A 23,860-nucleotide genomic window follows, 5' to 3' on the forward strand; every position below is an offset into this window, starting at 1 on the left:
CATCAAGATGATTCAAAGCTAGATAGACATATATAACAAGAGATAGCTTTATCGCACTTTGCAGATGTTTTCTCTATAACGAAAAGCCAGTAAAAACTTTAAGACTTTCGTTCATGATCAGCGTAAGTCTCAAGTTTGAGAACAGTGGATCTTATAATTTTCTAATTTAATGATCTCATAATTGATTACATTTGTTTGCAAATAGCAATTCATGTAAACACAGATTCCAAATCATCATAAAATATAGAGAACAAAAGACTTGCCGGAGATGGTTGAGAAATCGATCATATTTTCTTATGCTCGAAAGAATTAAAATCAATTTGTACTACATGTATAAAGTATCAGCTATCTATGTTGGTTATAGGACCTCTAAACCAATGGCGAGCACCAAAAATCCAAGAAGAAACGGTAAGAACGAGCAAGCCACCAACTGCAACAGGAGTGTAGTTGAGCGTCTCGCTGGTAATGGGGTAGGCTACAGGCAATGAGAAGAGGACTGAGATTGTTGCCACCCATAGGACGGCAACCCAACCAACCAGGACGCCATAACGACCCAAGTTGAAAGGTCCAGGGATGAAGGACTTGCGTGCCAAAGTCACCCTGAAGAAGATGGGTAGGGCATAAGCAATGTACAGTCCAATAGTTGCAATAGAGACCATGGCCTGAAATGCCACCGTGCTTCCAAGATACTGCAAAAGATTAACAAGAAACAGGTATGCAATTAGCAGTTGAAAGCAACAAGAGCAGCAAGAGATCGATACAAGCAGATTTCACAGCTTAAATACAAAAAAGGCATGTGTGTCTGAGAGAAAGAGAGGTGCATACTGTTAGTGCCATGCAAAATGATATAACTGCAGAGAGCCAAACTGCGTTTATGGGAACCTCCTGCTTATTCACTTTGTGCCAAACAGAAGAGAATGGCATTGCTCCATCTCTTGAAAATGCATACGCCATCCTGAGGATGAATGTTAAGCGTAATCAGTAACTATGTAAGAATATCCTGTTTAAGCAGAATTCGATACAAAAGCAAGTGTACCTGGAGTTGCTTGTTACTGAACTCATGCCACAGAAAAATATGGCAATAGCAACCACTCCCAAACAAAGAATTCCCCCAACTCCAGTGCCAAATCTACTCTTGAATGCCAGGTAAAATATTTCAGCAATGGCGTAACCACCAGCATCATTATCTTCACTCAGAAGGTATGGGATGTTGGTAACTGCAAAGGTGATACCAAGTAGGTAACCCCATCCAAAAATAATAGATATGCCAATGGAACTAATTATGCCCTTTGGTCCATTCTTATCCGCATTCTTGGTTTCCTCTGTCTAGAAATAGAAGTTTGAGTTAAAGGGGATGATTTAAGTTTCAGTTTTCTGATTGATCAATAAGCCATTAACAGATAAGAAAAAGGCCAAATTTCTAAAGGATTGTTAAGAAAAGATGACCAAATAGTAGATATGTTACAGTTAATCAGCAATTTGAAAATCAAGTATAGCAGTTGTTTATTGTGTGTGAACTTACCATATGAGCAGAAGCATCATATCCAGTAAGCGTGTACTGACTCATTAGAAGTCCCAGAACAAATATATAGACTTTATTACTGATTCCATCTCCATTATCAGTGTTGAAGTGAGTGAACACAAACTTGGCGCTAGCCCTCTCCGTTGCAACAGTGGGAATGAGAATCATGAGAACCAGAACACCTAAAAAGCCAAGATTCATTGCAAATCAAAACAAGATGCTACTTTAAGCCAGAGCATTGAGAAATTGCTAGAAATTTTTCATACCTACGAGATTCCATAGAGCAGCCAGCTGTCCGAAGAATGATAATGCTGAGATAGGAAGACTGTTTATTATAGCGTGTACAAGCAGAATTCCCCCATGGAAAGCGATAACTACATATTTAGGTGCCTCATATCCACCACCATTTTTTCCACCTGTGCTAAGGAGTATAATCACCTGAATCAGCTGTGCCAGTGAAAAATCTATACTAGTTGTGACAGCCCACTGCAAATAAAAGGGCCCAAAAATTAGTACTCAAAGTAGATTACATGAATATGACATCAAATTAAGTTTCACTTTATCAAATGAAAAAAGAAAATAAAGCTCCCAGAATATCGATTCTCATACCTGACCAACAATGTTGAACCTGCGAGAAGAACAAAAGTAAAGGCATATGCATTAGAAGATGCAATTGCAGGACAATCAGATTGGCAATATTTAGAAGGACAATAACAGCATGACACCGAACATTCTACTCTCGGTGTCATTTATTGTTGTATCTCAAAAATGGATAAGCTAGTTCAAAACAGTTAAAATAATGTGTGATCCAGTCACCATTAAAGAATATTTTCCAAAAGAAGTAGCTTTACTTCAAACAAAGGAGCGATATTTTCAAGGTGTGTTTCCACAGACTTGGGCTTGAGTGTTAGGTGTGGGAGAGTCTCAACCAGAGAAATTCGTGATGAACATATGCAAATTTGTTAATTGTTTCACTGTTCGTGATTAAAAAAATAAAAAAAAACTATTAGGAGCAACACAGCCCTTCTGATTGCATATTTTCAGGTTACCAGGGTTCTATAGTAACCAAATTCATAGCTTTACAAACTAAATTGAACACCTAAACAGCCAAAAACGAAAGCACTTAACTCATACTGAGCATATCATAGGTTTACTTGTACCAGTATGGTGACTAACCAAATCTCCAGAAATCATAAGCAAAAACAACACTTATTTCCACAAACATTTCTACTCCACAAAGCACAAATACCAAACAAAGGATCATTCAAATTTCACAATCAAAACAAAGAAAGGCTGATGTAAAATTGAACTAGAAACTACCAATTTGAACAAAATTATCCAGAAATGATTACCAGCCAGTCATCCAAGAGGCAAAAGGTGCCCATTTTGGACCAGCAAGCTTTGCACTCCAATAGTAAAGACCACCAGAAGTTGGATAAGAAGAACAAATCTCAGCCATGGACAATCCAACAAACATAGTGAACACACCAGCAATAAGCCAACCATAAACCAATGAAATTGGTCCACCAAAACTCAACCCTGTATTATACAGAGTCGTTATACCAGTAAGAACTGATATAATCGAAAACGAAAACGCAAAATTTGACAACATCCTGCAACATCAAACAAAACCAAGCCAACCCAGTTCATATTTCCACATGAACTGAACAAAGAAACAACAAACAGACAAACAACAAAAGGTTTGTTGAGAAATTTTTACGAGAGATCACGTTTAAGCTCTTGCTTGTAACCAAGTTCATTGAGGCGGGCATGGCCAGAATCCACAGCAACGTTACCGGCTGCCGTACGAGATATTGGAAGCCTCGTTTTTTCACCATTCCAGGCCATCTCAAGAGCCTGAATATCAGAATAATGATCCCTTTTTGGTCAACCAAAGAAAACTTTGCTCTTTCTACACTCCCTCCTTTCTCGGAATAAATCAATCGCTTTCTTAAAAAGGAAATCTAATAATTCAAACAAGTGTGAAGAGTGATCATGCATCTGAGTGCACTGTACAAAGAGATGACTTTCTTGGACAAGGTGCTTCCGGGTCAATCAGAGCCCGCCAGCCAGCAGCAAATCATACAGCTTGTTCACAAATTTAAGTAGATAGTTTATAACTTGCCAGTTGCAACTGGCTTAGCTGCCTAAATTTAATATTCTGTTATTATTTATTTATCTAGATTCAATTATTCTGTTAATATTCTAAGCAATTTGTTTATTCGAATTCTGCACTAGAAAAAGGATTATTATGGGATTTGGAATTAAAAAATGGGGATGGTTGACTAATTGCTTAGCTGTGAAGTTAAACAAAATGGATTCTCTTGTCTTCTGTTAAAGGAGAAAGCAATATTTTCAGGTGTAAGAAACCATGAAACAAATCAAATCTCTGTGATAATTCGAATTAGAATATCACAAAAAAAATCATTTTTTAATAAAAAGAATTTCAAAAGAATATTTTAGATAAAATGGATATATCCCTAATCAAGATTACAACAAAGAGTGTAAGTATTTTAATTAAAAAATAGTTTTTAATCAGAAAAAAAACAGAACTTCAAAAGTTTTCGATGTTGAAACAACGTACCACGAGCTTTCAAGATTTGGGTTTTACAGTAGCAATGAAGGGATTTGCCATTTTTAGTTGGTTTTCCAAAATAATTTTTATTTTTATATTTTTTTTCAATTTTTATTGAAGTGTGTGTCAGTTAAGACAAATAAGGGAGTGAAATCTGACTTTGATGTACCAAGTCAAATATAATGTAATGGGCCCAATTACAAAAGCCTTATAGATCGTGCGGTCCATAAATATCGGCAGTCTCCAATCTCCATCTTTATGTTTTGGTTACAACAAAGTACGGACACTAAAAAAATCTGCATCGAAAATGTGTACGGCCTAGTGTATCAAGCGTAGCTTTTTTTATCAAATTTTTTTTAGTGAACGGGCGTTCACTCACATGGATTCCGTCTATATTACATGGACGGGGGTTCATATACTAGGGACAGACGTCCTCATTTAAAGAACGCGTCCATAAATAAAATAAAATAAAAAATTTACAAAATATTATAGACGGTCGTTCATAGGTTGTTGACGGTCGTCCCTTAATTTTGGACGGACGTCCGCAAATACGGGACGCCCGTCCAAACTTAATTTGTTTTAAAAAATCAAATAAAAAATGTGGACGCCCGTCATACATTGTGGACGGGGTCCCTTAAGTTTGGAAGGGCGTCCCTAAGTTTGGATGGGCGTCCGTAACTAATGGACGCTCGTCCATTATGATGGACGACAGTCCACACTTGGGGGACGGTCGTCCCTTATGTAAACAGCAAATGGACGGAACTACTGATTGCATTGTCCACGCCCTCCATGTCGCGTCCATTATGTATGGACGACAGTCCACACCTAGGGGACGGTCGTCCCTTATGTAAACAGCAAATGGACGGAACTACTGATTGCATGTCCACGCCCTCATTTCATCGTCATACTTTGATCTTTTCAACCACGCTTCACTCAGTTCAACGCCCTCCATTTCATCGTCATACTCCACCCTAAAAACTCCTCTTCATCTTTCCCAAGTTTCCCAACCAGCTGATTAAACTCTTCAAAACAACCTTCAACCAGTCTTGAGTTTCTCAACCATGGCACGAACTCTTCGTTACCCTTATAAAGAAGCAGCTTTGGTTGTAGTAAAAAGCTAGATATGGAAGATCGAAGGTGATCATTGGCATTCTCTTCTTCCTATTATCTTGCTGGGCTTGATGTGGTTTTTTTCGGTGACTTTCACCTTCACTGTGTCTTGTGATTTCTTCTCCACTTCTTGGGTTGCCATCGTGACTGAGTTAAGGAGTAGAATAAAAAATAGAATCAAGTAAGCTATCAGATAAGAAGTTTGGGGGCTGGTGTTGGTAATTGTCTCTTGTCTCTGTGTACTTTATGCTCTTTGCTTTCTTTCTTCTATTTGCCGACAACTTTTACATAAAAAAGTAAAGCAGTCGACTAGTCGTTTCCATGGAAGTTATTCTTCATCATACAAACGCTTGAGAGAGTTAAAAGTAAGATTGATTATGGTTACCATTTGAAAAATCCATGCATGGCAATACGCATTCATGCGCATTTATTTGGTTCTTTGCATATACCAATACTGTATATTATTTCAGCAAAGATCTCAGTAGAAATTCAATTTTAGCTCGTGTGGGATACAGAGAGTGTTTAAAACATGAATCGTGATGAGACGTTACAGATTATGAAACTGGAAAGTCTAAGTGAGCTTACATTTATATACAGCATGGCAACTTGAGACGAAGAAAAGAGAGGAGGAATGAAGACGAAGAAGGATGGGTTTTTGTTTAGAATTTTTTTTATTTTAAAAGTATGGACGAACGGACGCCCGTCTAAATGTAAGGGTAATGGACGCCGTCCAAATGTAAGGGACGGCCGTCCCCAAATTTATTTATTATTTATTTTTTTTGTTTCATATTGGGTCAGGACGGGGTCCACTATTGTGGGCGTCCGTCTAAAAGTAATGGCCGTCATCCATAATGTTTTGCAAGTTTTTTTTATTTATTTTATTTATGGACAGGCGTCCTTCAAATAGGGACGTCTGTCCTCGTATATAGGACCCTCGTCCATAATATGGACGGGGAGCATGTGAGTGAACGAGTCCAAATTTGATGGACGGCCGTTCACTAAAAAAAAATTGTAAAAAAAAACTGACGTCTGATACACGTAGGCCCGGTACACATTTCGGTGCAGATTTTTCGGTGTCCGTAGCTTTGTTGTTATTTTATTTATTACAAATCATATATGCCCGTAAAATTCCACGGGGGAAAAGTTTTATTGCAATTCCACCCCCCCCCCCCCACCCCCCCCCCCCCCCCCCCCCTAATGGTGTAAAAAATAACAATTAACATTCTCTTTGGGTTATCCTGTTTAGTTTAACAATAATGCTATGCTTACTCACGAACTTACTAACCATCTTATTAACCTTTGTAAATATAAAGCATAGTAAGGGTACCATAAGAATAGTATCTGTACCATATATAAAAAGTGAGTAAGGCGGGTAGTAAGTTCGTGAGTAAGCATAGTATTATTGTTAGTTTAATAGACTATGAGGAATAGTGAAATGTATGATTCTGTGACAAAAGTGGGTAAATTGTTTAGAAACCTAAGGGTTAAGGGGCACATTGTCATTCAATGATACTTTAGGGAGGCAATAAATTAACTCGTTAATTAATTAATCAAAAGATTACCCAATCAAATGCACAAACAATTGTCAATGGGGCATGTGATGTGATGGCACCAACACCAATTATTGAGATGAAAGACCATTTGAACTAATTGGAATAGAATTTAAAATAATTAAATGAATTATTTTTATAACATAAAATAGTATATTTATGATTCTTCAAAGAATAATTTAGTTGATTAAATTTCTTGTAATAGAAGTAAAAGGTCTAAAGATTACATCTTCCTCACATTAACATTTGGGGAGATTTTGAGTTTCTACACCAGGTAGGATGGGATAAGGTATGCAATTAAAATAGAAGTACACTAACAAACTTATTATACCGAACACATCAAGAATCAGAAACATGTTACAAATATAAACCGAACCAAACCTATTAAGAAAACGAAAGTGATAGAACCACCGAAGGTTGCGCACCGAATGACGTAGCAAAATCCTGACCGTTGATTCATTATCCATTAATATTAATCAACAGTCAAGATTTTGCTACGTCATTCGGTGCACAGATTCGGTGCGCAACTTTCGGTGACTGTAGCATTACTCTTAAGAAAATCTAACATAATAGCCAACCAAAACACAATTTTCACTCACAAACCATAAAATTATGGACTCAAAACATAAGAAACTAAGGTGGTTTTACATTTTGCCCCCCTATCTACGGATTAATGATTATATCACCCACTCAGTTTCAAAAACTAACCTCATGATCTCTACAATTCTAATTTAGACATTAAATATACCAAGAAAAGGCTAACAATGTCATTTCACATATTCATTAAACTTGAAAACATTAAAAAAAGAATCCGGTAAAATTTGTTATGACCCTATATTTATGGGTTAAAACATATCACTACTTTAGTTTCAGAAACTAACAATGTGACCCAAACAATTATAATTCACAAGCTTTAAAATCATGGGCGGAGGATCCAAAACATAAGAAGATAAAGGCTAGAAGAACATACCAGCCAGTGAACCAAGAAGCAATTGGGCCCCAATCATTGCCACACAGCTTGGCACTCCAGAAATAGAGCCCACCAGAAGTAGGATAGGCAGAGCAAATCTCAGCCATTGATAGACCCACAATCATTGTAAGCATCCCCACGATGGGCCAGCCCCATATCATAGTCACCGGCCCACCAAAGCTCAGGCCCATACTATACATTGTGGTCAACCCCGTAAGGACCGATATGATAGAGAAGGTCACTGAGAAGTTCGATATAGCCCTGCATACTTACCACATCACTCAAGGGTTCTCGTAATAATATAAATTGTGTTTGTTTTATTATTTTGAATAATATTTTAAAAAAAGTTGAGTTGAGTTATTATTATGAAGATGTGATTTAAATTTAAAAATGTGTTTGGTAAGATTATTTTTAATTATTTATATTTGTTAATTTAGTTATACACCCTTTACAATAAAAGTTTTTAAATTAAAAAAAATACCTTCACCCACCTATTAAATATTGACAACCGGCCATCATAGTCGGATGATGGTCGGAAGTCTCCAGAATGACGCACAATCAACTGGATGTGACTAGTTGAGGGTGTTTAGTTAAATTAATAAATCTGGGAGGTTAAAAAAATCTAAATATTTTTAATTGAATATAATATGATTGGATTTTGAGAATATTGAAACAAGCATATATTTTGAATATGATAAAATAAGAATAAGGAAATAAAGGGAGCCATAATTAAGTACATTTGATGTCAAATTGACCAAAAAAAAGTTTTCTATGAGTCGAACGTATACATATTTGTCCAATCATAGTGTAAGTGTAGCGTACATCACTTGTATTAATACAGCATACCCTCAAGGTTGAACTATTCACGACCCTAGACTTACTAATAAATTTTATCCCTAAAACTTGATATCTCTTAGGCCCCCTTATTTGTTGAAGGTCACACTTTACCCCCTTTTGTATACTCCCTCCTTCCTTGAAAATGAAGAATTATTTTAGAATAACAGGAAGAGCATATCACATTATATATATATGAAAATGATGTCATGGTGATATGAAAATGAAGGGCAACAAATCAAAATTGAAACTCATCAAGAAATATTCAGAGAAGAAGTTGACGATGAAGAAGGAAGAAGATCAAGAAAACGCACGAGAGGTTGCGACTGAGTTCTTGCTTGTAACCAAGTTGCTTCAAACGGGAATCATCAGAAGAAACAATTTCAAGGTCTGGATCTTCTTCGCCATTTCTGAGAGGAAGATAGTACTGGTCTTCGGCAGAAATTCTGATCCCAGTTGTTTCCATTATTATTTCTGTTTTCAGAAACACAAAAAACAGCTGTTTTTCTGCAACACTCTGTTATATGTTTGCTTATAGAAGCAAAATTAAGTCTCCATCTAACAGTCAGAATCAAATATAATCAAATTATGCTTTGACAAGTTGATTGATAGCTTCAACTTTTATAATTTTTTTAGGTTTAAAGAGAGTTAAAGTATGGGACCAAAAATTATGTGATGAACAGAGGGACACGTGGCCTTGCTTCATAGTTGATATTTTTTTTTAATTAGGTGGCTTCATAAATTTATGTATTTTATTTACTTTATTATCCTAAAAGATCCAATTTAATTAATTATATTTTTCTTATTTAAAAAAATTGTGGTGGTTTCCAAGTGTAATGTATGGCCAAAGACAAGAGTATCACCGACCATCTGTCTTGATTCAAAAATAATTTTTAAAATCTAAAATACGATTCAAAATTTTTAATTGTATTTTAGTATTTGAAAATGTGTTTGATATCAAATTTAAAATCTGTGAAAACGAATTTTACTCGTTTTCTAATTTTATCAAATGCATTTTCATAAAAAAAAAAAAAATTATATCTCTTGTTCAAAAGAAAATGGAATTTAAATTCTATATCAAACGGCCTTTATACATTTTCGTTTTAACAATTACCCAAAAGAGCGAAATTAGGAATTAATTTTGGGAGGATTTACTAAATTCTCTAAGTATACCATAAAAAAAAATATTAATTTACAGAAGTGAAGAAAAGGGTGTAAAAACAAGGCATGTGATTTGTGCTAAATGTTTTTAATGATTTGATAGTGATTTGTGAAATCATATCACTTGTCCTTGTCCTTTAGAATCAACAATAAAATCAGGCTTTTATTAATTACATCAACATATATATGGGGCTAAGGTATTAAAATATATGCATGTATAATCTCAATCGAGATTTGAAGGATTCAATGTATATTATATGTCGAAGGTTTGTATTAAAAAATGGGGAGTTGAATCACAGCTTTCAATGGAGATCACCAGATTGATGTTACTGATGACACGCTTGGTGGAAGAAGATTATGGATCTATTTAGTTCATTATTATGATACTATTTAGAATAATATTTTGAAAAAAGTTAAATTGGGTGGGTATTACGATGTAGGATAAGGAAATTAACAAAAATATCCTCTATGTTTGTTTATTTACTAAACACTCATATAATAAAATATTAAAAGTTAACAAAAACACCTCTAACCCACCCATTAAATACGGACAGTCGGCCACCACCTCCGGATGATGGTCAGAGTTGCTGTATCGACGCATGACCGGCTGGATCTTGCTCGTCGATGGATCTGATAGGAAAAGGCCAGATCTACGGCCAAAGATCTAGCCATTGACGGCCAGATCTGGCCGCATTTGGTCATCGCCAGATCTTTGGCCGTAGCCAGTCGTCAACAACGGCCATGTCTTGGCCGTCGTTGACGACTGGCTATGGCCAAAGATCTGGCCTTTTCCAGCCAGATCCACCATGGATCTGGCTGGAAAAGGCTAGATCGGCGCACTACTGGCCAGATTCGACCGGTAGTGCGCCATTATACCAAATTCCAGCCAGCTTCCGGCAGTGGTGGCCAGAATCTGGTAAATGTGGGTTGCTGGGGTGTTTTTGCAATTTCTAAAAAAAAATTTGGAAGCGTTTAGTTAAATTAATAAATTTAGGGGGGTTTAAAAGAAATTGAATAATATGAAATAATATTTTGAGAATAAGCCAATTTTACTGTTTAACTTTATTGAAAAAACCCAAAATACTATGTGAAAGAGTGAATCAAACGGAACCTATATATCCCTCAAGCCCAGTATATAGGGCTTGATCATGTCCAAACCCAAACAAGACAAGGACCTGTTACAATCCCAGACAAAAGTGACTATAATACCATAATAAAGTGATCTTAAATAGAATTTACTTTTAAAATCTAACTCAATAAATGAGAAAACCCAGCTATATATATGCATATAAACAAATTTATTATAATCATCAAATTTCAAAACGGTTTTTCGTTTAACGATTATACATACAGTCAATCAACGAGAATAAGTGGTATTAATACACACAATTGTTATTGATTAGTTATGGGTATGCGTTCGTAGCACCTGGTCTTAGCAAGGAGATCTAATATTTTATGAGTAATGCTATAGCCACCGACGGTAGTGCATCAAATGACATGGCAAAATTCTAACCGTTGATTAATATTAAGTTAAAATTAATCAACGGTCAATATTTTGTCACGTCATTCGGTGCACAAATTCGGTGCATTACCGTCGGTGACTGTATTATTTTCCACATTTTATATATGCATGCGTGTGCGTGTGTGTGTGCGCATAAGATGTTTTATGCACTTTGGGTTGTAAATTATTTACTCTACTAAAATTATAGCGGAAACCGGCCAAGCTCATATTTATTATTAATCAAAACATTGTATCTCACAATCAAATAGTTAAGAGTTACAAGCAATGGCTGGCTGCCGTATGCAATAATATTATACTTACATTGGCTGTCTAGCTATAGGCCACTGTAGTTTATTTCAACAATAATGGATATCAATTAATTCATTGGTAAGATATATAGAGTTGGAGTGAGAAATTTGTTTGGGAGCTAAAAGTAATGTTCAATGAATGAGGGGACCAAATGGAAGTTACATTTATGGGGGTTAAAAGTAATTCAAGAACTTGAGGGGTATAAATGAGATTCGAAATGTATAGAGACTAAATTGATAGTTTTCACAAATGTATAATGAGTCGTTAAAATTTACGTTGTCATGAATTAATAAATATTATCAAATTGTCTTCTTACTGTTTATTTAACACCTAATGACAGGGGGTTTTATGTTATTTCCACAAGCTCAAGAGGATTTTGTATTATATTATAACTTGCGGGATTAATGCCTTGATTCTATAATATTTATCGATCTTGCTCGTTAATTAAGACCACCCGAGATCCTACAAAATTTTTCATAATTTGCATGTGAAAATACCAATCGCATCCCGAAAATCTTCTTTTATTTTGGCCTTCGCATTTGTTGAATTTGACATTTTGACACCCTTAAAATACAACTTCCAAATTGCTTTTTTTTCCTCTGTCCCCCACATTTGTTAAACATTACACTTTGAACCCCAAATTCAATTTCCTGGCTCTGCCTCTACATACTTAATTGCTTATCGTGCCAAAAACCGATTTAGATCATTATTATACTTGAATTAGATGCCATGAATACAAGATTTTTACACCTTTAAGAATCACAAAACCTTGAAGAATTCAATTAACCTCTTCAACATTACAATAAATCACACAAACAATATTAATGAATTTAGCTGCTTTTATTGAAAGTGCTTCCCGCTTATAACAATTCATCACCACTGCTTGATTGTCTTGTAGCTGCCAACTTCTTATACATCTCCATCACCAATCTGCTGTCAACAACTTCTTCACTGGAAGAAACCAAAGCAAAATGTCGAGCTTTCGCCACTCTTCTTCCTCCCAAAAACCCTCCAATACTATTAGGGTTCACCACCTTCTTCGCTACACTGATCATTATATCAACGTACTTATCATGGAACTTGGCCAAGTATTTAATGGGCGTTGAAACAATCTTGCAATGCAGCTTCGGGGTTCTTCTTCTTATTCTCCATAGCCGGCGAGTCGAATTAATTCTACACCCTCCAAGCCTGGAAATCTTTAGCTTCTTTTTGTTGAGCTGATGAGTTGGTGATGATGATGATGATGATGATGAAGTACTGTCGAGTCTCTGGTACTTTCTTCTGCGTAAGAATCTCTTCAAGTTTTCGTAATAAGCAAGAGGAAGAATCTCCATTGTTAATGTTGTTTGTGTTATTGAGAGATTTGTGAAGACAGGAGATGAGGTTGAGGGGGTTTATATGGGAGAAAATTTTATTGGGAGTTTGAATGCAAGCTTGTAGTTATCGATAATTAAAAATGGAGAATTTTATCTTTCTAAATTAGGGCTAATTAAGTTAATTAAAAACATTATTGTAATTAGAAATATTAATTCTAACTCCGAATTATATAGAGGGGAGCTAATAATACTAGAAATTAATAATATTTTCTAACCTCACAACTAGTAGAGCTAGTAGAATTTGTAACTAAAATGTCCCAACTAGTTTACACACACTTCAATGAAAAACCTATTTAAATCGCCGATGTTCAGATGAAGAATCAAACCCGAGACCGTACACCTATCCACCCTATCCCCAATTCGCCCTAACTATCTAGGTTACCACATATAGGTGCATTTTAATTTTTCTTTTTTAGAAGTTTACCATATTACTTAAGGATCAAAATTATTAAATCGACATTGTAAATTGATTTCCTTCTTAATGACAGAAAGAAGAATATGCTTTTTTTTTTTTTTAAATATAGAAATAATTCGGAACGGTGAATGTCGACGACTAAGTCAATTGGTTCAATTAAATGTCACTTAACAATAAAATCCCAGATATAAAAACAAATTGAAGAACTTCAAGACCCTAAGGCAGCCGAACAAGAGTTAATAAAGAGAATAAAAATGACACTAAATTCTAAAAGGACATGCCCAAAACTAACATTGTTTCATTGTATTAACTCTATATGATATTAAATTTGGACAATTTCAAAGCGAATTAAAATCTATTTATTATAAATTGAAGAAGCGTATTGGTTACAATCTATAGGAGACTCTTTCTTAATGATTGTGATGGAGGTGAGATTATCCGTACCTATAAATGGAATCGACGAATCAGTCACCAAATAATTAAGGAAAAAAATGGATCAATTAGTTATTAATAATGTAATTTATATCATGGTTTTCTTATTAAATTTTTTAATCCTCCCATTCATTTTACTATTTTATATCTAAATTGGCCTGCAATCGGAGTCAAAAAATATGAAGGTATTCTACCAAAGCCACCCAAATCAATCAAATGTAAAAAACTGTACAAAACTAGTAAGAAAAGCAATAGGGACGGTTCAGATTTCATCAGCGTGAAATTCTGATCAAACATCTGGTGATATAAAGGAGTATTTTGTTCTACTGATATCAAACCTGGTATTTTATGTCCATTCTTCTCTACAGTGCATTGGCGAAAGACTTGATAGTCAGCGTCTCCTTCCATCTTCCGTTTCATGCATGATAATCGGGCTAGTGTCCTGAGTAGTGGATCTTGACATTTCCCTCCGGTGTTGAGATTCGACACATACGCTTTCAAGCTCCGATGCCTGTACATCAAGACGGCTGGTGGAGTTGGTTTGAACCCCATTTCGAGATTCCGACAACATCTGGAAATATGCAAAAGGTCCCCAACCTGCATTTCCAATACAGTAGCATGGGTATTAGGCTCATATCACTAAGGAAAAAGCACTGGTAGCAAAACAGCCTATTTTCTCGAGCAATCTGAGTGTCAATTTACAAAGGCTCAAAGTAGACAACATGCAATATAGAATGGCGAAGAAATGAAAGACATACCATCCGAATCATATGGCGGTGGAAAGAATTGCAAGTAACATAATGTAGAGACTGTTATCCCTGTATAAAGGAAATGCCAAGAATTCACTGTGAGAAGTAGGCTATTGTATTCCGAAACAGTTTTGGTTTCTATTTGAAAAATAAATAAATAAACAAGAAAATTAAAAAGAGAGAGAGAGAGAAAAGAGAAAAGAGAAAAGAAAATGGTAAATAAGCAGACCTATAATTGCTCCACCAAAGACATCTTGCCAATGATGCCAATAGTCATCGACTCGAGAAACGGCTACCATAGCAGCAACAAGTAAAGGTAGAAAAGTAAGACAGAGCTTTGCGACATGGCCCTTACGATCAAACACCCGGATTTTCCCCGACAAGTACAATGCAAGAAAACCAAGGCCGGCAAAGGCCCCTGCATAGTTACAGTCAGAATTCCTCTGGTTATTATTTCGCGTAGTAAGAGGAACTGAAAATTGATAACATAAATTAAACCAACCATATGAAATTAAGCAAATTCCTTCGATAAAAATCAAATGTAAGTGTATAAAAATGAATAAATCTCCTAATACACAATAACATTGTCCAAAAAAATTAGTCTGTTACAACTTTTGTATTTTCTTCAGCAATCTCAGTGCATGAGAATTAGAAAACAAAGAGGATCCATGAATGAACCTGTAAATTTCATCATTCTAGAACCAAATAATTTGCACAAAATTTGAAGGGATACTTCTATATTGCATAAAACTATTAATTAGCACGTTTGGCATCTAAGATACATGGTAATGCAATACGAAGAGATAAGATTATCTCTATTACAGATAAACGACAACTGATATATCATTTATCAGAAGAGGTGCAAAATAAATCTTAATAATCCACATTCTTCAAAATGTAAACTGCTTTGGAAATTGAAAAAAGGACAAAACAAGGAACATAAGCCCTCTCACAAAGTAATTGAACTGCTTACAAGAAGTATGTCCACTTGGAAAACTTTTGTGTCCTTCCTTAATAACACTCTTATCTCCAGTACACATAACATTCTTTGTGACAGGATCATAAATCTGGAAATGACATGGACAAGTTATATATTGAAATAGTTAGAGCTAATAAACATAAAGAACAGACTACTTTGAACTTGAATTAAACAATCTAAAATAAAAACTAGCAAAGTGGAAGAATCAGAGGAACCCACCCCTGTGCCATTTGGGAAACAGCGCCAAAAGAAGTCTGGGCGAGGTCGACCAACACCATCTTTAATTGCATCAGTTATAACACCAGTTATAAGAGTAGAATACAGAAGGCCTGAACACATGTTACCATTGATTAAATCTATGACCAAAGATCAAAACATAAAAACTGAGGTGCCCAGACTAATAAATATATCGAAAAAAGAAGGCTACCTAATATGGCATTGTGAAGATCATAGACATCCTTTCTGAAGAAATAGTACGCATAAATGATAATACAAGGGAGCACAATTCCAATCATCTGTTACAGGAAATGAAATAATATTAAGATGTTTTAGTCTTGTCATTAAAGTAAATGTCATGAAATTTCCAGATGAAGGAAATTCATCCAATTTATTTCTTAGAGCCAAGACATACAGGAACAGCCCAAAAGGGAACAGTGTTTGGTTTCATAGGATATGTCAGGTCTGCCATCATATCCTTTCCGACAAAGCGGTGAAATGGTTCTATGACATTCAAAACGATCTCTATTACGCCAAGAAGTATAAGAATCAGCCAGTCATACACATGTATCCAGAGAATTTGACGTCCATGGGATCTTACAGTATGTGAACCCAATACAATCTCTGGCATTTTTCAATAAGCTGTGAGGGGCAGAAAAAAAGAAAAGGAAAAGACTTATCAGATTAGCATTATACGAAAATTTGAAGCACAAGTAATAAAAAAAAAAATTCTTCCCATAGCTAACAGAACATCACAGTAAATAAAAAGTAATAGTCAAATTGCAATAAGATTAAAGCAATTCGTTGAAAGCATAGACCAGATATTTTGGAATATATTTTGATATCCTATATTAACAGACGATACACTAGGTGTGTATTTTTGGTAGTCAAGAAACTTGTAGAACACAAAATTCCAGCAGATGGCCTAAAGGGATTTGAATCTTGGAGTTCAAGGTAAAACCACTCAATCCACCTCTTCAGGTCACAGCAGTCTAAACACGTAACAGATGCATTATTTTCTGGTACAAACCAAAGTACAATTAATCATTACACGTAAGCAAAGCATTACCATATTGCGATGCCTTACACAGGATGTGTTGCATTCATTAAGTCTAAACTTTTCACTAAGACTACATTTCTAAGCAGCTCGAGGTCCCATGAGACAAACCAATGGAAACAATACAAGAAACCTTTCAAAAAAATTTCAAACTCTTTCCCCTAAAATATTGAGAATTGTATAAAAATAAGGCATTGAAATACTTAAGAAACTAAGAAAATATAAGCTGTGACCTAATATCCACGTTGAGCTGGATTTTTTTAATGCAAACCAAATCCCAAAGCCAAATAGTACAAGTAGAAGCCTGTGACACAAGGTGTCAACTCACTAAAAGGTCATAACATCCCATGATAAAGTATGGAATGCAACCACTATAAAAGATTCTTAAAATTATTCCATCCACAGCTTAACTAGATCTCTTAAGTTCACCACTTGAAATAGACTACAGTTTATGGGACTTACTCATACCACAACTTTCCAATCTAAACAATGTTAATGGAAAGAAGACCATACTCCACAAATCTGATATACGTACTTAACATCAATTATATCTTTTAAGCTGACAAAAGGAAAACTTAGCTTCCGCAAAGATGGAGCAAATTCAATGAACACAGAACAGTACCAACTATTTTCAAAAGAAAAATGGTTTGCAAACAGCATTTCAACTAAAGATCGTTCCCATAGTCCAACACCCAGAAATAAGACAGGTGAGAAAGAAGGAATTACTCCTTAAGCACATCTAAAATTACCAATCCAGCAAGAATGTGATTCACATCAATTAAGCAACTATCTTGCACTTCATCAGGAAGGAAAGACTACAGTACTGACCCAGAAACTTTACCAAACCACAACACCACACAATTTTTTTTTTGGAGTAGGGTGGGCATAACTATGAATATAAAGACAGCACTCAGCTAAAGCTAACTTATATAATTTGAAACAGAATAACCACACAACTGCATTTACATGAACAGATATGATTACTTAGCTAAAAGTTTAGTTGAGATCATAATGCTCAGCCTTAAGTTAATCCCTGAAACTAAACACCGATAATTTAGAGTTCCTCTGTCACTTTAATAATATTTACTCATCCTCATGGCAAACTAAACAGCTTGAATTAGCTACTTCTCCCATAAGCAATAAAATTTTCCACATACCCAACAACTCTCTTTCCCACACATACAAACAACATGTTAACAGAACGGAATATAACTTTTAGTGTAATAACATATCAAAAGCAGGAAGCAACCACTTGAAGACAATCAACACAAGCATGAAAACAAACGTTAAAGTATTTTAAACTTCTAGTTCGCAACAAAACGACTATATTATCCCCAAACAACCTCAACTTTGACCGAAAAGTCAACATCTTAAAACAAAAAATTAAGCGCATAAAGACAAATACATTTATATAACTCTTTAGATCACCAATTCATATATCACAAACAAAAATACTAAACTCAAAGTACAGAAAGCAAAAGTTAGGGTTTCTACAAGAAAATTTAGCTAATACGCTCCGTATCGAAACCTAAAAGGTAACAAACAGAAGCAAAAATAAACAGAAATTAAAAATCTGACCTCCAAACATAATAATACAAACCTAAAAACTCAGAATTCACCTTCCTTTTTCATTTTCCTCAACTTTCTCGGTAAACAAACAGCCACAAACAGAGATTAAAATTCACAAATCAACCAACTGTTTCCGTTACTATTTCTGTTTTTCTTTCCAAAACAAAACAACAAACTTAGCATATTGTTCTTTCTTTTCTTAATTTTCCTCCACTTTCTCAGCAAGCAAACACACATTACCTCTAAAACTCAAACAAAAATATCAAAAAAAAAAAAAAAAAAAAACGCTTCAACTCCGCAGCTTCAAAACTAAGTTTGAAACTGAAGAGATGCAAAACGAAAAAAATAAAAAATTGAATCTAAAGAAGTATGAGAGGATTCAGTTCAGTAAATGGAGTGACCTGTAAAGTGAAGCAGCTCAGAGCTTTTGAAATGAATTTTGAAAATTGAGTGCTGAGTTTTTGGGTAAAGACAATACGGATTTATACAGCGAGTGAAAAATAAAAAAGAAAAAAGCGCGTGTTGTGTAATATTATATTTTATACTTAAAAAGAACAAAAAGAAATACGTGGACGACTGGACGTTGGACCATACCATAAAACAAAAAAATAAAGACAAAATTATTAGTGAAAAGTAATTATGTTTTTTACAAACTAAATTAATTTAGTATTTTGAACTTAATTATTTTTTCTTGAGCCTTGTGAGTTAGTTTATTTTAATTAAACTAATTTCAAATATTTATTAATTTTTTTTGGTTATATGAGAACAAATATTTGTTGGAATTCATTTAAAATTAACATTTTAGGTAAATAAAAGTTGTTAGAATTAATTTCTAAATCAGAGAAAAATACGACTGATTTGTTAAGAAATGGTAATAAAAAAACTCTAAATAATAATTTTTATTTATAAATATCACTTTTATTACTCAACAAAATAATGGGTACTTTCAATTTGGTTGATTTAAGAGTCTAGCCTCTCTACTAATAATGAGACAAGCCGACAAGGTCTAATCATATTATTTTCTAGCCAATTATTATCATTTATTTGGAAAAATAAAATAAAATAAAATCTAAATTTGCGGTGGATATATGAAGAGAATTTATTGGTTTATACACACATGTGGAGGAGATCAATGCTTGCAAAAGCAAAATGTCCTTTTCTTTCAGATTTTTAAAATCCCATTAACATCATTAATCTTGAATCATAGAATTTTCTGACCTTCAAAATGCATTATCAATAACACTTTCCACTTAATTTTTTTTTGTACTTTGTGGGTAACTGGGATCAACTGTCAAGACTTTCTTATTCCTTGCTTGTTCTTGCAATTTTCTTCTTTATATCTAGGGATTCAATCCCTTTGACAAAAAGGTCAGGCAGCTACTAGACACTTTTGTGGATCAGAAAACAAATCTCTATCTATTTGTTATTTAGTCAAAGTTATATGAAAATTTCCGGTTACGAGCAGTTAAATTACCGACAAAATACAAAATCAAAGCTCATGACCAATTAGAGTTCTGAATACTAGTTTACACTTCAAAAAACCAGATTAACAAAATGTATAATTAAAGTTGGTGATCTGCCACATACCCAATTTGCGTTTAAATGAAATCATGACGTATTATACATGCAATCCGGAGAAGATAATTCTTTATTAGGAAATAAGATATTTAGATTGACTCAATTTAGAAAAATGATATTAGTCGAAGATCATGCAACTTCCTAATTCTACGTATTTGAATCTTATCTCAATTTTATCATGTAAATGGGTGTTATATATTTCAAGGGGGGCTGGGCAATTATTTTAAGCAATTTTTCCTAGGAATTATACTATTCCTTATAAGCTCTCAAAAATAATGACTGAACCACTTTAGGATTTCAAATATTTCAATTATTTAGTGTATGACTTGGATTCAATTATAGAATGAATTGATAATAAAGCTTATCCAGGGAAGTTTTATCTCAAAATTTAGTCACAACTAATGAAATCTACCTGGCTAATTGGCCCGTGTGACATCCCCGACATCACATTTGAACATGATATTGCAGAATAAGGTCGTGACACAAGGGAAACCAAATAGATAGCTTGAAATACATATTCTTTGATTTTTTTTTTTTATGCGGATTTCTCGATTAAAGATTAATTGTACTCATGATTATAGTTACGTGTTTAAGTGTTTTAGATAATTTACTAGGGGGGTTAAATAAAATTATCAAAATTAAAATCTATTTTTACAAAGTTAAAGCCCTAAAATAGTATACAATCAACACTAAGAAATTGTGGAATCATGAGCTAATTAAGTAAAAAAATAATAACAAAAGAGATAAACAATAAGAAGCTACCCAGAGAATTAAACCGAAAGCTAAAAATAAACAATTACATGATCTATCACCTCCTTCCTGCCTCCATTGCATCTATTGTTGTTCTTGAAGGGCTTTCAACATGTAATGGCATAAACGAATTACCATTTTGATTCACAACATTCTCCCTTGACCGAATAGCGAGCCCATTTACTGGAAGAACCGTGCTTCCATTACTGTTTGACTCCTCTCGCGCCCGAAAATATGCGTAAGGTCCCCATCCTGGGCAAACAGATTAGGCAGAATTCAAAACAATTGTGTTATATATATATGGAGAAAAGCAAGAAAAATATGAGCAATTCATTGTTTAGACAGCAATCCTGAAATCTGCACTTTTGAAACAGTTGATTATGTTTTGCTACTTTAGTCATCAGAACTAAAGGTCTCATGTCCGGTTTCTACGAAGATTAATCTTACCTTCATCATGATATGGAGGTGGGAAGAATTGTAGATAGCAAATGCTCGCCACAACCAGCCCTGCAAAAAGTATAAACTCCTATTTATCAGTGTTACTTTGATTGAAATATTTTGTCTTTTAACGTTATCAGATAATAATAAAACATCTTCAAAAGAGTGAGCTTGGTACTAAAACAGACCTATAATGCCACCAGCAAACACATCTTGCCAATGGTGCCAATAGTCACTCACTCGAGAAACAGCAACCAGAGCTGCGAGGAGGAGAGGAAGAAGAACAAGGCAAAGCTTTGCCACATGCCCTCTTTGATCAAATGCCTTGATTTTTCCTGACAAGTACACTGAGAGGAAACCTAATCCTGCAAAGGACCCTGTATAGCAAAATCCAGATTTTGTTTCAACTATGAATTTCACAGCATTTTCAAAGCAAAATGTTGCATTAAACTAGTGCCAAAACTTGCTTACATGAAGTATGCCCACTTGGAAAACTCTTGTGTCCCTCTTTTATTTCACTTTCTTTGCCATGACATAGCACATCTCCAAACCGTCCACCAAAATTCTGGAAAAAAGAGTAAATAAAACTTAGCATAACTCAAGAATCACAAAGTACATAACAGAGAATAGTCCGTCTCTCCTATAGACCTCGTTAATTGGTCAATGGTAGCTAATGGTTAGCTACGTACCATCATCTAACCCTAAAAGGTATCTCTTGTAGACCTCATTGGTGGATCGATGTAGCTAACGGTTAGTTACCATCAACTAATATTAGAAAAACAAAAATCTAGATTGAACTTTCTGAATTGAAGACTCTGAAATTTGGTATTTTATTGTTAGCTATCATAGGTAACCGAGGTCCTAGGAAAAATAATGCTTATGTGCATCCGATGCACGTACAACCATCCAATAAAAATGAGTCACGTTATCATGTATGTATGACATCCATTCTCTCATTGGATAGTTATACGTGCGTTGGATACAAGGAAGAATTGTTCCTGCAGGGAGAAAGTCTGAGGCAATTTTTTTACCTCAATTCCATCAGGAAAGCAGCGCCAAAAGAAATTGGGGCGAGGGCGGCCGGTTGCAACTTTAATTGCATCAGTAATAACCCCAGTAATCAGCACAGCATAAAGAAGGCCTGCACAAGATAAAAAATTTCATGAGTCAAAAGCAATTGACACATTTCAACAAATAAAATGACTGCAAAATTTGCTTGAAATTATCACCTAAAATGCCGTGGTGCAGATCATACACACATCTCCTACGATAATAAATTATCAGGAAAATAAGTATTGGCATCAAAACTGCATAAATCTGTCCATCAAAATCCCCAAACAAAAGAAAAATGGATGTCAACACTTTACATTATTTATGAAAATTTCTGGGAAATGCAAAAGAAAATTTAACTTACAGGCACAGCCCAAACGGGCACTGTGTTATCTTTCATCGGATATTTGAAATCCGCCATCATCTCCTTCCCCACAAACCGGTAAAATGGATGAATAAGATTCAGAATGATATCGGTAACGCCAAGAACAACCAATATGATCCAATCATGCATATGGGTTTTCGCCACTCTGGATCCATGACTTCTTATTGTATGTGAACCAAGATCAATCTCTCTCATTCCTCCTCCTCCTCCCTTCATCACAACACATCAAATTCAAGAAAATCAGACAAAGATTCTCAGTTTGAAAATAGATTATCACTAAAATATGACTATTAAAATAAGAACTAACCAGAAAGAAGCTTCGAAAATTTGGTAACCAAGCCATGGATGAGAATTGAAAGCCAGCCGTTCACAGCAACAACCGTCCAAAATTCTCTGAAAAAAAAATAATAATAAAAAAAAAAATAAACCCAAAAATAAAAAGTGGATAAATAGGATGTAACGTTGAAACAAGAAACAAAAAAAGGATAATCTAAAATTAATTAATAAAAATAGTTTTCACGAACCACGTTACAGTTTTGAATATTAAATACGATATGAACACAGACTGATAGCAATGAAAATGGTATTTTATTATTAAAAATAAAATAATTAAAAAAAAGAAAAACGAACCACGGTTTGGTGTGAAACCGAAAAAGGGAAGCACAGGAGAAGAAGGAAAGAACATAAACGGAACTCGGAGATGACTCAGTCAGTGACTCGGTGAGTTGCATGCATGAGTAAAATATTTTATTTGTTTATTGTTTGAAACTGAGAGAAATGGCGCTGGTTATCGGGTTTTGAACTTTTGATTAGGGGGTTGAAATGGTCAAACTAATGCATTGACTGGGATGGGTGGGGGATTGGTTAATCTTCACCGTCTGATTGTTTGACTTTTGTCACGCCAAATTTGACGATTTAAAACTACCCTTCGGATATTCCAAGTTAAAAACGACGTGCCGTTTCACTTTTAGTAAAGATAGACTTGATGTTTCACTTGGGATCTTTTTCTTCTTAGTAGATTCTGTACGTTTGATTCTAAAAATTGTGAATCTAAGTGATGATCAAAGGGTTAATATTGAAGAGAGAATTACAGCTTGAAAGAGCAAGTCAGTTGCAAAGAAATTTCTAAGATTATATTACTACATGTCGGATGATCCATTTTGTTTTGTCGTTTTTCGTTTTCTATTTTTTTTTTTTTTATGCGTATAATATACGATCTTAATAAACTATTTATCGTACATACTCCAGGTATTATTATTTAAAATATACACTTTGTATTTATTTACATGTTGGGCTGTAATACGTTAATTAATAAGAATATTGTAATACATAAT

At 34.6% G+C, this 23,860-nt stretch overlaps 3 protein-coding genes across 7 annotated transcripts; all 3 read right to left on the bottom strand.

The window, feature by feature from the left end:
• Positions 1-126: 126 nt before the first annotated feature.
• On the bottom strand, positions 127-4,123 carry LOC116109839 (amino-acid permease BAT1 homolog). Of its 2 annotated transcripts, XM_031396075.1 has the most exons (9): positions 4,107-4,123; positions 3,243-3,379; positions 2,875-3,135; positions 2,132-2,150; positions 1,789-2,008; positions 1,523-1,704; positions 1,037-1,326; positions 826-955; positions 127-689 (listed from the first exon to the last, which is right to left on the bottom strand). In XM_031396075.1, exons 2-9 carry the CDS (start codon positions 3,368-3,370, stop codon positions 342-344), a joined length of 1,578 nt encoding a protein of 525 aa, XP_031251935.1. In that variant the 5' UTR covers positions 3,371-3,379; positions 4,107-4,123; the 3' UTR covers positions 127-341. The 2 variants fall into 2 exon arrangements, with proteins under 2 accessions (XP_031251935.1, XP_031251936.1); XM_031396076.1 differs by lacking the exon at positions 4,107-4,123 and having other exon boundaries at positions 3,253-3,925.
• Positions 4,124-13,446: 9,323 nt separating this feature from the next.
• On the bottom strand, positions 13,447-18,808 carry LOC116109819 (lipid phosphate phosphatase 2-like). Of its 3 annotated transcripts, XR_004124803.1 has the most exons (9): positions 18,727-18,808; positions 16,115-16,348; positions 15,911-15,998; positions 15,703-15,812; positions 15,478-15,571; positions 14,734-14,922; positions 14,514-14,573; positions 14,094-14,352; positions 13,447-13,767 (listed from the first exon to the last, which is right to left on the bottom strand). XR_004124803.1 is itself a non-coding variant. In XM_031396053.1 (8 exons), exons 2-8 carry the CDS (start codon positions 16,328-16,330, stop codon positions 14,147-14,149), a joined length of 963 nt encoding a protein of 320 aa, XP_031251913.1. In that variant the 5' UTR covers positions 16,331-16,348; positions 18,727-18,808; the 3' UTR covers positions 14,019-14,146. The 3 variants fall into 3 exon arrangements, 2 of the variants coding, with proteins under 2 accessions (XP_031251913.1, XP_031251914.1); XM_031396053.1 differs by lacking the exon at positions 13,447-13,767 and having other exon boundaries at positions 14,019-14,352; XM_031396054.1 differs by lacking the exons at positions 13,447-13,767; positions 18,727-18,808 and adding an exon at positions 18,357-18,544 and having other exon boundaries at positions 14,019-14,352; positions 16,115-16,341.
• A 1,714-nt stretch (positions 18,809-20,522) lies between these two features.
• LOC116109810 (lipid phosphate phosphatase 2-like) lies at positions 20,523-23,277 on the bottom strand. 2 transcript variants are annotated; one of them, XM_031396042.1, is made up of 9 exons: positions 23,157-23,277; positions 22,834-22,919; positions 22,506-22,736; positions 22,321-22,408; positions 22,123-22,232; positions 21,563-21,656; positions 21,280-21,468; positions 21,101-21,160; positions 20,523-20,905 (listed from the first exon to the last, which is right to left on the bottom strand). In XM_031396042.1, exons 2-9 carry the CDS (start codon positions 22,867-22,869, stop codon positions 20,712-20,714), a joined length of 1,002 nt encoding a protein of 333 aa, XP_031251902.1. In that variant the 5' UTR covers positions 22,870-22,919; positions 23,157-23,277; the 3' UTR covers positions 20,523-20,711. The 2 variants fall into 2 exon arrangements, with proteins under 2 accessions (XP_031251902.1, XP_031251903.1); XM_031396043.1 differs by lacking the exon at positions 23,157-23,277 and adding an exon at positions 23,051-23,068.
• Positions 23,278-23,860: the final 583 nt, after the last annotated feature.

Source organism: Pistacia vera, unplaced genomic scaffold, assembly GCF_008641045.1.
Source record: "Pistacia vera cultivar Batoury unplaced genomic scaffold, PisVer_v2 Contig59, whole genome shotgun sequence".
Taxonomy (NCBI): domain Eukaryota; kingdom Viridiplantae; phylum Streptophyta; class Magnoliopsida; order Sapindales; family Anacardiaceae; genus Pistacia; species Pistacia vera.

Coding starts and splice junctions, on each gene's coding strand:
- LOC116109810 (XM_031396042.1), bottom strand. CDS start 22,869: ATGGCTTGGTTACCAAATTTTCGAAGCTTCTTTCTG. Junction 22,233..22,320: donor TCTGCACCACGGCATTTTAG/GTGATAATTTCA, acceptor TATCTTGTGCAG/GCCTTCTTTATGCTGTGCTG. Junction 21,469..21,562: donor TCCAAGTGGGCATACTTCAT/GTAAGCAAGTTT, acceptor TTTGCTATACAG/GGTCCTTTGCAGGATTAGGT.
- LOC116109819 (XM_031396053.1), bottom strand. CDS start 16,330: ATGCCAGAGATTGTATTGGGTTCACATACTGTAAGATCCCATGGACGT. Junction 15,813..15,910: donor TCTTCACAATGCCATATTAG/GTAGCCTTCTTT, acceptor ACATGTGTTCAG/GCCTTCTGTATTCTACTCTT. Junction 14,353..14,513: donor ACCGCCATATGATTCGGATG/GTATGTCTTTCA, acceptor TTGGAAATGCAG/GTTGGGGACCTTTTGCATAT.
- LOC116109839 (XM_031396075.1), bottom strand. CDS start 3,370: ATGGCCTGGAATGGTGAAAAAACGAGGCTTCCAATATCTCGTACGGCA. Junction 1,327..1,522: donor ATGATGCTTCTGCTCATATG/GTAAGTTCACAC, acceptor TTCTATTTCTAG/ACAGAGGAAACCAAGAATGC. Junction 956..1,036: donor TCAGTAACAAGCAACTCCAG/GTACACTTGCTT, acceptor ATTCATCCTCAG/GATGGCGTATGCATTTTCAA.